General features: G+C 39.6%; 1 protein-coding gene across 4 annotated transcripts in view; it reads left to right on the top strand.

The window, feature by feature from the left end:
- LOC148643942 (uncharacterized) overlaps positions 1–15,149 on the top strand; it is a 157,480-nt gene that overhangs the window by 127,975 nt on the left and 14,356 nt on the right. For all 4 annotated transcript variants that reach the window (XM_088615534.1, XM_088615531.1, XM_088615532.1 and 1 more), the window contains exons 35-47: positions 584–637; positions 1,905–1,958; positions 4,316–4,423; positions 5,306–5,359; positions 6,130–6,237; positions 7,654–7,707; positions 8,326–8,379; positions 9,603–9,659; positions 9,757–9,810; positions 11,373–11,426; positions 12,022–12,075; positions 13,070–13,123; positions 13,964–14,071. In XM_088615534.1, coding sequence (XP_088471660.1) covers positions 584–637; positions 1,905–1,958; positions 4,316–4,423; positions 5,306–5,359; positions 6,130–6,237; positions 7,654–7,707; positions 8,326–8,379; positions 9,603–9,659; positions 9,757–9,810; positions 11,373–11,426; positions 12,022–12,075; positions 13,070–13,123; positions 13,964–14,071 — 867 coding nt within the window. The remainder of the gene's footprint in view (positions 1–583; positions 638–1,904; positions 1,959–4,315; positions 4,424–5,305; positions 5,360–6,129; positions 6,238–7,653; positions 7,708–8,325; positions 8,380–9,602; positions 9,660–9,756; positions 9,811–11,372; positions 11,427–12,021; positions 12,076–13,069; positions 13,124–13,963; positions 14,072–15,149) is intronic.

Genomic DNA, 15,149 nt, shown 5'->3' with positions numbered 1-15,149 from the left:
AGCAGCAACCTTAGTTTTTCCCAGGAGGTCTCTCATCCAGGTACTGACCAGGCTCACACCTGCTTAGCTTTAGTGGGTTGCCAGTTGTGAGTTGCAGAGTGCTATGGCTGCTGGCCTCATGGAGAGTGGAATAAATTATCAAGATGATCAAAGATTTGCACTCCTCTGTTGGGAAATAATATTATACTAGAGTAGAAAATGCCAGTCATCAGTGAATGAAACAATGCAGCTGATTGTCTCTGTTTGGGTATGTTGATGTCATCGCCCCCCTTGCGCGTAGCAGGGACCTCAGCCACCTGGGTTGAGGGAGATCTCCCTTTAGCTCATTCAGCTGGTTCCCTGTTGCGTTACGCCGGAGACCCGGGTCCGTGCCCACGTGTTGCGGGACGAACCGGCAGGGTGGAGCAGCGAGGGCACGAGCCCGCGTGTAACCGCGACGGTCATGTCTCCATCCATGGAATTATAAACTTTGTTGGCAATTTGCAAGCAAAAACGGCTCTTTAGAAAGTGAGTTTTTGCTTATTTTTAGATGTCCCAGTGATACAACAGTAAGATGGATAAAGCAAAATGTCTGGTTTTGCAGGGTGCAATTGGACCTCCTGGATCTATTGGGGAACAAGGACTGATTGGCCAGCGTGTAAGTAGTGAATTATGTGCAGTGTCTCTCCATCTTGAAGCAATTCAGGTATCTGGGTATCTTTGACACTAGGGTTATGGTGTTGGGTTGGATCTTTAGCAACAGCTGAGGTGTTTTTGCTTGATAAATACATTGTTCAAAGGAAATCTGAAAACCGGTTCACTAAAACAAGTTTTTGATGTAATTGGGACTGTCTTGACATTCCTTAAGGGATATATAAGATGTCATCTTCCCTCATTAAAATTAAATTATCCCATTTATTCATTGTAAAGAGAGAATGAAGAAGTTATAATGAAATTCCAAGGCACTCTGGGGTCCATTTATCTGTTTTAGCACTTTTTTAATAGGAATACTATTTGCCAGATTGTTACTGCAGAAAAAATGTAATTCCCACACCAGTTGGCAATCCTTTGGCATGGCAGTTATCTCTGGTGCCTCGAAGCTCTAGAGTCAAGGGTGCACGTCTGAGCTGGGGCCCTTGCATGTTCTGCCTGTCTTTTCAGCGTTCTTGTCCAACGTCACGAAGACATTCAATTTATGTTTGAGTGGCAATTCTAGATTTTCCCCCTTTTTGCTTCTTTTTTTCCTCTTTGGCAGTCTTTTACAGTCTCCCAGTTGCACATTGCATATGATAGAGGAAGAAATAAACACCGCATGGCAAAATCAAACCAGCAAAGCACAAGTCTCCCACAACTAGCTTTCACTCATTATAAATGGAGAATAAGAACTCTTAATGCTGTTAAGCATTACTTATTCAGCCACACTCTCCATTGAAGCTACAGTAGATCTTTGTATTAAGACATTCTGCTATATTGAAAGAAAGGAAAGGAGGCATAGTACGCCCATATCTCAGCCCACTGTTAGGAAGTTCTTTAGATACTCTAGAGCTTTGTAAATGACATTAGATGAACCGGTTGTGATAGCATAAAGAAACTTCATTCAAAACCTCGTTTTGTCAGTGTTTCCACTGTCACCCACACAGTGAAGGAAAATGGACCACTTCCAGGCTGCAAACTCTGACTCTGTTATAGCAGAGGTGTTTCACTCTTTCTCTCCAATGATTGTTCTTTTATATATAAAAAAGAAAATGTAGATAATACTTCCAAAAAACCTCCGTTCAAACTCTTCCGGACCTAACAGAAAATAATCTTTAAAAAGGCTTTGTGGTTCAATACATGGGCATACCAACCTTAAACTTGATAGACATTTCATACCTTTATAAAATACTGCACACCTACTGTATATAATCATGTCTTTCTTTGCACAGGGGGAGCCAGGCTTAGAAGGAGAAGCTGGGCCAGCAGGACCTGATGGAACCAAGGTAAGAATAAGCTGAGCTGTGATGCACTGAGTTAAGGTCAGAGTCAGACAGGCAAAATGTTGTATTGCACTGTTGGGTAAGACCTCTCTAGTATCAATTAGACCTGTACTGAGCACACTTGTGCAGGACTGTGCCACTAGCCCAGCTTTGCCCAAGGGTAGTATGGCCTGAATCGGAAATGGGATGGTTTAGTTTCTTTGCTGCTTTTCATATACAGTTTAATCACAGTCATGCTTCCTGCATTTCTGTCCTTTTGACTTCAAGGAGATAAACATGGATGATGAGAAAGTGGAATCAAAGTAGAAACATTCAGGTTGAAAAAGTGCATGTTCAGCAATGTGGCTAGTACTTTTACAGCAGTATCTTTTGTATCTTTATTGTTTGTAGAGATGTTAAACACAGACTTTCTAAACAAGCATGACACTACTGATGTCTTGCAGTATAGTTAAAATCTAAAATATGAGCTCTTCCTGAAATGGCATTATAACCTGTATAGGCTAAATGCTGTACATTGCCCTTACAAATCTTGTTTTGTCATGTGGCACCTTTGTGTGGCACATTTGGGAATCACACACCGATTTATTTATGATGGCTCAACTTTTGTGATAACAATCAATTGTTCAAGTCAGATTCTCAGACAAAATAAACTTCTGGATTCGGTTTTAAGTGCCTATCATATCCTTTTAAATTTAAGAAGACCAGAAAGTGTCAACAGAATCCTATATTTTGGGTGTCTTTCCAGTGCTTTCTGGACATGCATGAATGGAGCATGCATTTCCTTAACAAGAGAACAGCCAAGAATGATGTATTTTCCAGGTTAAATTGTTAGCAGTTTTTTTTTTCTAAAATTGCTTTCCGTTGCCAAGGGAAAAGAGCAGGCTGATAGTAATTGTAAGAGAACAGCCCTTCGGATCTGGCAAGAAACACTGAAATTAAAATGGAAAAATCTTAAGTAGAAGAAAACTCCCCCTAACCTTTGTCTTTGGTTCATACTGATTATGACAATTCCTTACATTTACATTGCACTTTTTATCCCAGTGCTTTACACATAAAAAATGATCCACTTCTTTCACCACCAAAGAGCAGCACCCATTTGGTTGGTAACTAGCATGTGCCAACAGCCCAACTACACAGCAGACCTGGTGGAGAAACTAATAATTGCTCATTTACCCTAACTGGCTTAGGGAGAACTTTAGGAAGGCCAGACTGTACAACTTTAGAGTGGTATTCATCCAGGAGACTGGGATTATCACTCCTAGTCAGAGCCGTGCCTATGGGATCTTTAATGTCCTAGTACCCAAAACCCAAAACGAGGTTTCTCATCCAAATGCCAACACCTCTTGCCCCAGGTCTCTATACGGGAGCACTGATTTGGAAACTCTGGTCCGTTGGGAAGACAACCACCTACTTTCAGCAGCAACATGGTTGTCCCTGGTCATCAACCATTCAGGAACTATCGGACCAGATCGAGCTACACGACTGCTACTTGTTTGTGGCTGCTTAACAGAACTGGATGAAAAAGTAGCAGAATAAATATGAGGAGGTTACATCGAGAGAAACAGGGCCTTCTCCTTTATTTCAGTCTTGACAGTTAAACATCACCGTCTGAATGTGACGAAGTCACACTATAAGAGACAAACCGGCGTCTGCAACAGTTTCTCAGAGGCAATGTAACAACCTGTCTGTTTAAGCATGTGTCTCTAATTGAATTGGCATTCGTTGTTTGATTGGAAACAACTGGGAAAACCGTATGGTGGGTCACTGTAACAGAATCCAAAAGTCTGGAATGAACTCCCTCATAACCGGAGATCAAATTTCAATAATTTAAGCACAGAGGGCTGTCATGATAAATATTCTGTCACCTAATATTATTAATACATTTAAATTACATCAGTGGCTTATTTTATTAGAGTGTTTTGTTTCATTTTCATTTTAACTAGCAAATCTGCCTGAGAGTCAGCAAGTTGAATAGTTGCAGATCTCTGGGCCTTGGGTTTTGAATTGAAACCCATGTGACATTAAAAATGTGCATCATAAATCTTCTAGGTGTGGTATTTTCTAATTTTTGCTTCACAGCTGCTTGGGGTGGGGGGGGTGTTCTTTTGCAGATGTAAACAGCTGCCTTTTATTTTGAACAGAAAGCATCTTTTGTTCCACTGGTTTCTTGGGCATAGTTTCTCAGCTCTGCTGTCATCTGATTAAAGATGTTCCACATTTGCTGCAAATTAGCAGAAGGCTGATGGGGAGCCAGTGGGTATTCTGTGTGAAGCGATTTCGGCATCTCGTGCAAGATTCAGGCTGATAAAGGGTTTACAGTCACACACGATACTCAGTCATCCATGGTTGTGCTTTTTTAGGGTGAAAAGGGGGACATGGGACCTGAGGGGGAGAAAGGAGAGAAGGGTGAAATTGGCCTGAAAGGAAAGGAAGGCACCCCTGGAGATCCAGGGCTGACAGGCGTCAGGGTAAGACGAAACTGTGAAACAGTCGGTGAATTTACCACAACGGACTTCCAGAGATTAATTAAATGAGCTGGTGCAAATCAAATTGTTTACCAAGGTATTTATAATAATTAAGGTTTTCGTCATGGTTCCTACTGTTCTTATGATAAATAGCAGCAGCAGTCATAGTAGAAATCGGTCCTCAAAGCCTTTGCGCTACATTCACAACTAAGGAAAAAAAACTGCTGAAGAGCTATTTTATAGGAACAATGAACACAGTTGGGTGTTGTGTATTCAGGAAAGCTACCCATAGAATAAATGTCTGTATGCATGTGGATCTAATGTTTAAGGCATAAAGAGTGAAGAATATCTGAATTAAGTTTTACTTTCAATAGTAAGAACACCACTGTGGGACATCGTAAATGAGATATCCCCCGTTTTCATCACTTTCCAAAGAAACCATATGTTGTCGGACACAATTGTCATTTTAAAGGCACCAGTCGGCATCCAGTAGTCAGATATGACTCATAACAGTGTAGAACTCTACAATACTCTGAGAGATTGCAACAAGGCCAGATGTCCTACATCATCTAATGGTCTCTTTACAAATAGCTGAGCTGGGCTTGACTTGACGACAACCTTATAATGTCCTAGAAAGACATGTGGGAATAATGTGAATGAGATTTTTTAAATGGTTAAAAACAATGCTATTTGATGTACAAGTTAATGTAAAAACATTTCACGTGATTTCAAAACCTTTTTGATGGATACATTGAAAGCCAGATTTACGACTGCCTGAAAGCTCCCATATGGATGCCTTGCTGTATTGGAAGACCAATATGTTGCCAGAATTTTTTATTAACCAGTGGTGGTTATAATCAAGCTTATCCTTTATTTATTTTCTAGGGTCCAGAAGGAAAACCAGGAAAACCAGGTGAAAGAGGAAAACCAGGCAGAAAGGTACAGGGATAGTGTCATCTTTCTGCCAATCTAAAAAAAGAATGCTGGATTTTGTTCTCCTGAACAGAGATGCACCTCACTGATACTGCTGTGATCACAAGTGTCATGTGAAAAGTCTTTGTGTTCGTTTATGTACGTTTCCATGTTTCAGCTGCTGCAAGTATGACTACCTGCAAAATGAAAAGCTCAAATGAAAGTGCCATTTGTTACACAACAGCAGAGTTTGCTAAGTTTGGTTCAGTCTTGGTCCAATGTCGTGTGAAGTGTTGACCAAACATCATTTAAGTTTAGATTGGCAGAGTTATGGTTGGGTAATGTTCATAATGTTTCATACTGTAATACTGACAGAGCATTCAGTATTCTCATGTGGATTTATGAAAAAAATGGATTTGGTTCAAACAAATATTGGTCTATCATAGAGTCAGGTTGGCAAGGTCATAGCTGAATTCATGATGTTGGCCCAAGGTTATAGCACACACTTTGTCAATGTTGGTTCAATGCCCAAGAGACAAAGTGATGTTGGGCCAGTATTTCTTTACTATAAGTTGCTGGACCAAATTTAACCTTCTAGCTGGGTTCCAAACCAGTCTGCAACTGCAAGATCTGAAAGGCTACAAAATTCAAAATATTTAATAAAGACATAACTGTTGTCAGAACCAATTCCATTTGGGGAATATTGAAAACTCACTTCAACTGGTAAATTGGTTTAGCAACAAGGTGATTATTGGATTTCACTATATCTGAGAATGTGTTGGTTCTGTTCCTTGCAGGGCAGCAAAGGCCATCAGGGTCATCTTGGAGAGACAGGGACCATTGGTGAACAGGGGGCAGCGGGCTTTGCAGGACCAAAGGGATCCAGAGGAACTATTGGGCCCATGGTGAGACAGTGGAAATCCAATGTCCATCTGAATTAACAGCTGCCGAATTAAATGCTGCCTGCAGGAGTCTTGAAAGCTCTCATGGTTGAGAGGATCTGCAAAAAAGAAGAAATAGATACTGGGAAAATATTTTTGCGGGTCTTTCAGTGTCAAAAAACAATGTACTTTTTCGAAAAAAGCAGTTTTATCTATGACAAAAAATGATACAGTAAGATTACCCCTTACTATATAGATGTAAAACAGTTCTAAAGTGGGTATTTTCACTATATGATTCTGGACAAAGGTTTCCTGGTGATACGTTTTTCCACACCACCAGGACTCTGTGTAATCTTGTATATTGTGCAATACGATGTCGTGACGTTCTGTTTATTTTAATTGCATTGAAATACTTCCCTGCGTTGTGAGACACTTGGAAAGAGACTTAGTTTGCGGTTCCTCCCCATTAATCACTAATGCCAAGACAGATGAGGATTATGGTGCTGCCAACTGAGTAATGAGGTTGCTGCTATGTCATTCAGCAGAATCCCATGTATTCATGTTTCTAAGCAATGGCAAACAAAGTGCTACTTGTATACAGTAGTAAAGGCTGGTGATTCCTAAGTGATCAAGAGGAGAAGATACTGCTTAAAAATGATACAGGACAATAGGACTCACCATGGCAGTATTTTTCATTTTGCATGCCACAGTGCAGTTTGAGTTCATTGAATACAGCCTCTAGTTTTTATCGGCAACTACTTCCTGTTAATTGATCTCTGAAATAACTACTTTGAAGATTTCAGAGTTACAATCATGCATGTCCTGTAGAACCCAAATTGAGAGATGTTTGTATTTTTCTTTTGTTGGAATATTTGAATTGTTACTTTACATAACTAATCAAAATATTCCTAGAAGCTTCAGTCTTGCATCTTGCAGAACCTAATAAGATCATTGCCTGGGAGCAATACAATGTACTGTACATGCAAAATGAAATCCAGTCATACATACATGCTTGAAAGATTATATATAGAATATTTTGAAAGTGGTCTTCTGGATCCATAAGGTACTTTTTAATGTGACATTCCTGAAATGTGCCACTAAAAATGACAGATTTCCTGAGGATCTTGGCTTCAGCCGCCTTTGAATATTTCTTGTTCGGAAACAAGCACATACAGTATCACTACTTTCCCTTCAGGAATTCCTCCAAAGGAAAAGCACATGAGGTTTCTTGAAGACTTAATTTAGAGCCATAGACTCCTTCTGATAACTATCCAGGGTTTTATTCTTGAAACCTATCCATGTGCAGAACAGTTTTATTCAGTGCTGGAAGTGTGCATTGGCACAATCGCTTTGCAAAGAGGAAATCGTTTAAAGAGGATCCGTTAGAATACGTTTCCACTGGATTATAAGGAACTTGATGAATGCAAATGCTGTTTACAGGGTCCCCCAGGCAGAATGGGACAGCAAGGGGAACCAGGCTTACCAGGGTATGAGGTATGGACAACGTGCAGTAAAGTTTGTCGCGATAGCTAGTCCAGGTCACCACCCGCCGTCTTGAATTGTGTAAAATTTAGAAACGCCAGTGGCCCTTTGAACTGAATTGTCTTTCCTTTTGAAAGTGAACTAAAGAATGGTGTTGATACCAACAATGCGTATTTATCTGGTCTCTGCTGAAATTTCTGTCCCCTGTCTACTAAAGACGTCGATAAAATTGGATAATACTGTACCTAAGGCTTATAACAAATGAGTGCCCCGGAATTTGTTTGCTGTGTAGGCATTTAGTTTCAGGTCAACTGGTGAACAATTGATGATGTCAGATTAAATTAAAATATACCAATACTAAAAATTATCATTAAAATAATAAAAATGTCAAATATCAGCTATATATTGCCGCTTAATAATACGGAATGTACTGTACAGTGTTTGTTTAATATTTCCACATATCTTGTTGCTATTGGATGTTAACATGGTACTGAATGCCTCTTACCACATAGACCTACACTACATAGTATGAAGCCTCACATACAGCCAGTGTTGCCATAATTGAGATTTTGTTTCACTGTGCTGCGCGTTCATGGTCTCCCTGGTTTTGTTGTTCTCTCTTGTGTACAGGGTCACCAAGGTCCGCAGGGCCCAATGGGACCACCTGGACCCAAAGGAGAAAAGGTAGTCTTCCCACAGCCTCTGCCTAATGACTTTGCTGATCCAAATTAGTGGAGTGTAAACTTTCCTTTGGCTGGATCCCAACAGGGAAAGCTAAGACACAGAAACCTTTCAGAGGAGGGCTGTCCTTCTGGAGCGACAAGGTTCCTTGTTGCTTTTAAATGTTTCTGGTCAGTTTGCAAATGTGTTTTTTTTGTTGTTTGAAGGTGAATGCTTGTTTTTTTTAATCATGAAGCTTCTTCTTTTGTAAGGATAATATATTTCAAGGATTATATATTATGTTATGATAAAAAACATCACAACTACACATCAGGCTTCTCTTTTTCACTAGAAAAAGTCCTAAAAAAAGTCAAAACAGAAATGAAACATCCAAACCTCCCTTTGTCTTGACTTTATGGATATCAGTACCTCAGATCGTCTCGACAAAGCAGGTTTCATACTTTAACCTAGGCTTTATCATGTACTGTGGGTCTTCACTTTCCAAAACATATTTCCTTGTGTTGAGCGCAGGGTGTTAACTATACCAGAATCTACTCAAAATTGCAGATGGAATTACAACTTGTCATCGCACAGGAAAAGATCAAATAGCCGTACAAGAGCCAAGGCATGCAAAAACATGCATGGGAGTGAATATTTAAATGTTTAGTTCTAAAGAAAAGTGTACGTTTCTCCCCTTTCAACGGGGCTACCTGCAGTTTTCCACTCTTTTCTCACTCTATAAATTGTCATTTTTTTAGACGAGAGTCTTGCCAACACAAAATGCTGACTTGATCAGAAACGTCTCTATGTAGTTTTTGTCTGTAATGCAAAAAACATGTTGCGCTTCATACAAAACCTACAGTGGTAGTTTCCAGGCTACGCTTTTTGACAACGCACATGTACAGCACATGTATCGTGAAACAATGCAGATTCATGGCGTTAATAAATAACTTATACAAAATAAGGATCCCACCTGCAAAAATGTCCTGAGAGACCGTGTTTTGCAGATCGGATAGCGTACATGTTCTGCTGACATTCCTTCTATGGGTCGAATTTGCCTCACCAACAAGTACATTCTGCAAAGTGGAAGTTAGAATCTCCCTCTTTTACTGGTTTGAGACTTATCTTGAGAAAGGTTGTGACCTTTTGCTGGCACTTCTGGAGTTGCACAGTGAATGTAAAACCAGCAAAAACACAGGAAATACTTAACAATGTACACTCATCTCAATATGCTTTGCTTTCCACAGGGGGAACAGGGGGATGATGGGAAGACAGAGGGGCCTCCTGGTTCTCCAGGAGACAGAGTGAGTCTGATTTAACAGCAATGCCGTTACAATTTTTTTTTTCTGGTGCTCCGGACTTAGAAATGAAAATATTGTTTCTTTTTTCTGGTGCGTTCAGGGTCCTGTTGGAGACAGAGGGGACAGAGGCGAATCAGGGGACCCAGGCTATCCAGTAAGTGCCAAAAATGAATCTAAAACCTGTTCTGGTTCATTTCCGCCACATTTTGCTTTGCCCTCTTGTTACCATATAGCCCCCGTGATTTCCTTAGGGGGGAAATCTTTTACTTTGGGGAATATGAAATATCTTTCACTAATCCATTTCCCTGCAATTCATTATAGAAACATTTAACAAATTGTTTTGTTTAACAAACTATTTGTTAACATTGAGGAGGTGTGGTAATTAACCATCTGTACTTTAAATGAGAAGAATATTATTATTAATACGCTTAGTCATAAGTGTAAACTAATTGATCATTAATAGAGGCAATTTCTTGCTAGGTTCTTGGCACTGTTTCAGTGTTGTGTTTGGATATTGCCGGCAATAAACAATTTACAAATGGAATTTGCAGCTCCTAAACTAAAGTGTTAGAGTAATTGTAGTTTAGATGAAATTGGAACACATAGAATATAAATATTTAGCTAAATGGTTGGATAGTGCTCATTGCAAGTTCCAAGTCAAAGTCTTGATTTCCTCTATTGCACCAAATCTAGTTTTATTTATTCAAATGAAATAGTAAGTTCAAATATCTGGACTCCCCATCTTGGACTGTGGTGGTGTTGTTCACAGAACTGCCTCCAAAGCTGTTTTTGGAAACTTGATATTTTATCAAATTTTGTCATGAGTTTTTTGATTGGGGCACCCAGTCACACTAATTGTGGTTGTTATTCATTGATTAGCCTTCTCTGCATACTAGATGAATGTGTAATTGGGTTAAACGTTATCAGATCTTTAATTAGGAAAACATTCTATCTTCATAAGTTATTGCAGTTCTCTGTACCAACCTTAAGATGCAGTCCTTTTTCCAAAATCAACCTGCCAAAGAGCAGTTACCAAATTTGGGTACACCGTACTGTACTGTATGTCACTTTAAGCTGCCACTGCCAATAACTTGAACAATATCTAATTTCAGTATTCCTGCCTAACTTACACTGTTAACAATGTCAAATCCTGTTATTCATTTACTTTTTTATTGTTTCCTCTGCAACAGTTTATTCACTAATATTATTATTATTATTAATAATTATTATTCCATTACAGCATTTTCTCCTGAATTACCCCATGTGCCTTCATCAAATTATTTTTAATAATAATAATAAAGAGAATATATTTCATCTTCAATGATGCAGTTTGTAAGGAGATTTTTAGTTTCCATTAATAGCCATGTCAGACTGCAATGTTTTTTCACAAGCTGCATTTAGACTTAAAAGTAGCAGAAAAGAAAGAAAATGAATTTATTCAAATGAAATGCTGTTCACTGTTGCATAATTGTGCATTCCAGCAACTCCTACTGGTTTTTGTTAATCGATCAAATCTGTGTTCATTGGAAATATAATAATTGCCAGACTGGTCTTCAGATGAGAGTCAAGGTGTGATCCTGAACTTGTTTTCATCTCTTCCAAGATGATTTAGACCCACCGACCTTGAATGGCTGAGCTCAAAAGCTACAAAAGTTGCCTTTTTTGAGAACAAGATATTTTGTTTTTGCTATATTTGTAAAAATGTCCATTTTACAGGGTCACCAAGGGCTGGACGGAGAAAGAGGCAAGCCTGGAGCCCCTGGGATGCCTGTAAGTGCACACTTTATTTCCATTCTGTACTTCTATTATACTTTGATCTTATGTTCTGTACTTCCTACTTTGGCATTTGTCATAATAGTAATTCCTTACACTTTTTTCTGGACACTCCACTCAAAGCGCTTTACAGGTAATGAGGAATCCCACTATCACCACCAGTATGTCTCATCCGAGAGAACAGCACCTTTTTACGGTATAGTGTCCCCATCGCTATACTGTGGCATTAGGACCCACACAGACAGCAGGGTGAACACCCTGCTGGCCCCACTAACACCATTTCCAGCAGCAACACTGGATATAAACACTGGGTATAGGGACACTGAACTAGCTTATCTTCTTGAAGGTGCAACATAATGAATGAAGCATCTTAATTTTATTCCACTATGAAAGATATGGATTTTCTGTTGAGGTGATGCTTAGCAATCAAAAAGAGGTTGTGTGGACCTGGTCTGTTTTTGTAGATGCTGTCATTACCTCATCAATCTGCAGTGCTTACTGCTGCCCTTCTAGCTTAAAATACTGAGCTGCTTTTTTGGAAATTGATAGCTCCTGAACTCAGAAGATTGCCTTTATTCTTCTATTTCTTAAGGGGAATCCTGGACCTCCAGGACAACCAGGACCTAAAGGATCTAAGGGTTATGAGGTAAGAACAGCGGATTTCTAAAGATGCTACATGAAAACCAAAAAACCTCCATTTTTAACTTTACCTGTAGTAGTACTTCACTTCCTGTTGTCGACATAACAGTTCAGTTCAACCTTTATAGTGTTTGCTAAAATGTACTTAAATGTCTTGTGTCTCAGATCTGATGTGAAATGGAGGTTTGTTCCGAAATTTATTTGAAACGACTTCCAGCGGTGGCAGATTTGAAACGGCCAAGATATCCTTAAAAAGAGGTTTTGGAGAACATACTCAGGCTGCTGCCTATAAATTGTATCAAAATAATGACTACATTTTAATTAGGTCATTTTGAAAAGCGTTTTGTTGCAATACATAGTAATGAATTAAGTTTCTTTAAAAAAACTAAAATCTGCAATGCTCTTGTCCAGTTAATTCCCCCGAGAACCTTCACTATTCTCCTGAAACTGCTATGAAACTCAGTGTAGGAAATCTGTCCTGTTGCTCACTTTCCCTCAAAGTCATTGCTGTCTGCACCCCCAGTTAATTTGCCATTGATGGAACAGGCCAATTTGCTCAAAATTAATTGCGCTGAATGTTAATCCCGAGCACCGTTATACGATGTGAAGGCGGCTGCTTCAGTGGAGTAAAACTCTGCAGGACTCCATTTCGGTTTGAAATTTCACTCGTCTCTCCTGCCAGGATCCTTTCAGCTCTTCATTTTAGCGCTTTGATTATACCTTTAATCCAGATCATCTGAAACGCAGTAGGGCAGCTTTTGAAAGCTGAGAGATACCATCAAAACACAAGTCTCTATTAATGATTTTCTGATGGATGATTTCAGAGTAGGCACCATCACTCAAGCAAGCAATTCCTTCATTGTTTCAGCAGATTTACTGTATGTTGTGTGCGAGTCTGAAGAGGAATGCTTCGTAACCCCTTCTGCGTAGCTGCACTGCTTTATTGACGTTGGACCTTGTGGTTGTGGGGGGACATCAGTTTCTGTTCTCTTCTGTTTCAGGGCCAGAAAGGAAAACAAGGGAGCCGGGGAGAAGCTGGAAGCAGAGGCCCGCCAGTAAGGGGAAAAGACTTTCATCTTGCCATTCACTGGAGCAGGCTTCTTCAACCCTGTAGAGCCTCAGTCCATTCATTCTTATAGACCATCCCAAATAGCCTGATATTTAAAGATTATGAACACTCGTTCCTAGAAATCGATCAAATAAGCAAGTAACATTTCAATGAAGGGAACACTAGTCCTCAGGGACTGAAGGATTTTCTGATTTGTGTTCCAAATGATCTTTAAAATACTTAATTAAACACCACCTGCTTAATTGATTATAGTTAAATAACTCAAGCCCTTTAGAAATTGCTTATTTAAATGCTACTTTTAGAATCTTGAGAACCAGGACCGGGAATTCCCTGCTTTGGAGCATACAGTATATCACACATACAGATATTAGTGCTGCTCTGCATTTGTGCAACATAACTCATGCCAGGCATTTGCAAATGTTGCATGAAATGGCAGGTGTACAGTTGGTGTACTGTGTTCAAAATCACAACTTTGAAACAGCGAAAACCCAGAGATCGTCAATGCTTAATTTAAATTGCATCAAAACATATACAGTGTATTATTTACCAGAGGTATATTCCAGAGAGCTTGAAGTGTTTGTTTGAACATTTTTTGCAATGCATAGTTTAATGCAATCCCTTCAAGGATATAAATGTTGTTGAAGTTTTAATTGGAGGTTTATTAAATCTGTGACACACTGACACCTAAAATGCTTCACGGGTTGAAACCATCTAATTTCAGCTGTGAACCACTTGTACTATTAAGCCTTACAGTGGACAGGTTCTGTGGGGTTTCGAGATAAAACAAAGCACCTCAAAGGTAATCCTGCTGCCTGTTGCGTTACAGGGCCCAATTGGACCTCCCGGGCCACGGGGTGTGGTTGGACGACAGGGTCAAGAGGGTGTCCCTGGTGTAGATGGAATCCCAGGCAAGGATGGGAGTAAAGGAATGCCGGTAAGGGAATTTCCCGAACCTTCAAATCGTCCTGCAGTCTCCGTACACGGTCCTAACTTTACATACAGTGGCTGCAATACATTGAAATGTATTATAAAGGACCCATTCTTCAACAAATCATGAAACGGTCAAACATTCAGTTTGGCCCGATCACAGAATGCTACAACTCATATCGAATGCAATCAGGAATGTTTCTATCAAAATCCGAATCCCTGCTGAACGATCCTGAGATTTAAATTTGGCTTCGGCAATTTATACGGGTTTCATATGGAGAAAAATACAGTGAGAATTCTGATGTTCACTTAATCATTTTTTCACGGATTACTCCATCTCCAACAGTTATTTAGAAGGGGCTATTTATTTCAAGTCTTTGTGTTTTGTGTTTTTGTAATACAAGTATGACTGCTAATACAATGCCATTTATTCAAATGTAGTGCATTTCTGGCATTCTAGTGCATATTTTGCCGCAAAAACTTGCAGCAAAAATGCATACCTCATGCCATTTATAGATACTTAATATATAATGGATGTATACATTTTATTCTCTACATTTGTATGAGCCAACCCAACTGGTTGTGGGGTTCATCACGCCTCCAGTAAAAATACATACTGTGTGCTCCGCTTCAAAACCTTACCGCACTTTTTCCACTGCAGTCAATCACTCAGCTGAGTCACACACAAAGTTTTGGGACTTCTCTCTCTAAGTGACTGTTGTGAAAAAAGAAAAAGCTTACGGCCTCTCATGGTGTTCACATTTTTGGAACAGTTCTTTTCTCTCTGGTGGTCTTCCTGAATAGCACCTCGACTGTCCCCTCTCGTGCATTTCCCTCGGCTTTTGTCTTTGTCTGAACAATATAACTGGAGGACTGAAAAAGTAACCTGGCAGTTACCTGAATTTATTCTGTTAATGTACATTGAAATGCAATAATACTGCAAAAGCTCCAACAAAATAGCCCTGCTTGGAATATATGTGTAGCTGCTCTAATGCACCTTCAGAAACAGCAGCTCTCCTGCAGAGATCAGATTCAAGCGCGGGTGGCTAGAAAACGCCGGCGGAGCTCGGGTCATTCGATATGCG

The sequence above is a fragment of the Lepisosteus platostomus genome, chromosome 21 (genome assembly GCF_059453375.1).
Source record: "Lepisosteus platostomus isolate fLepPlt1 chromosome 21, fLepPlt1.hap1, whole genome shotgun sequence".
In the NCBI taxonomy this organism is placed as follows: Eukaryota; Metazoa; Chordata; class Actinopteri; order Semionotiformes; family Lepisosteidae; genus Lepisosteus; species Lepisosteus platostomus.
Note: the sequence above shows the minus strand (reverse complement) of the source record. Positions and strands in the feature narration are given on the sequence as shown.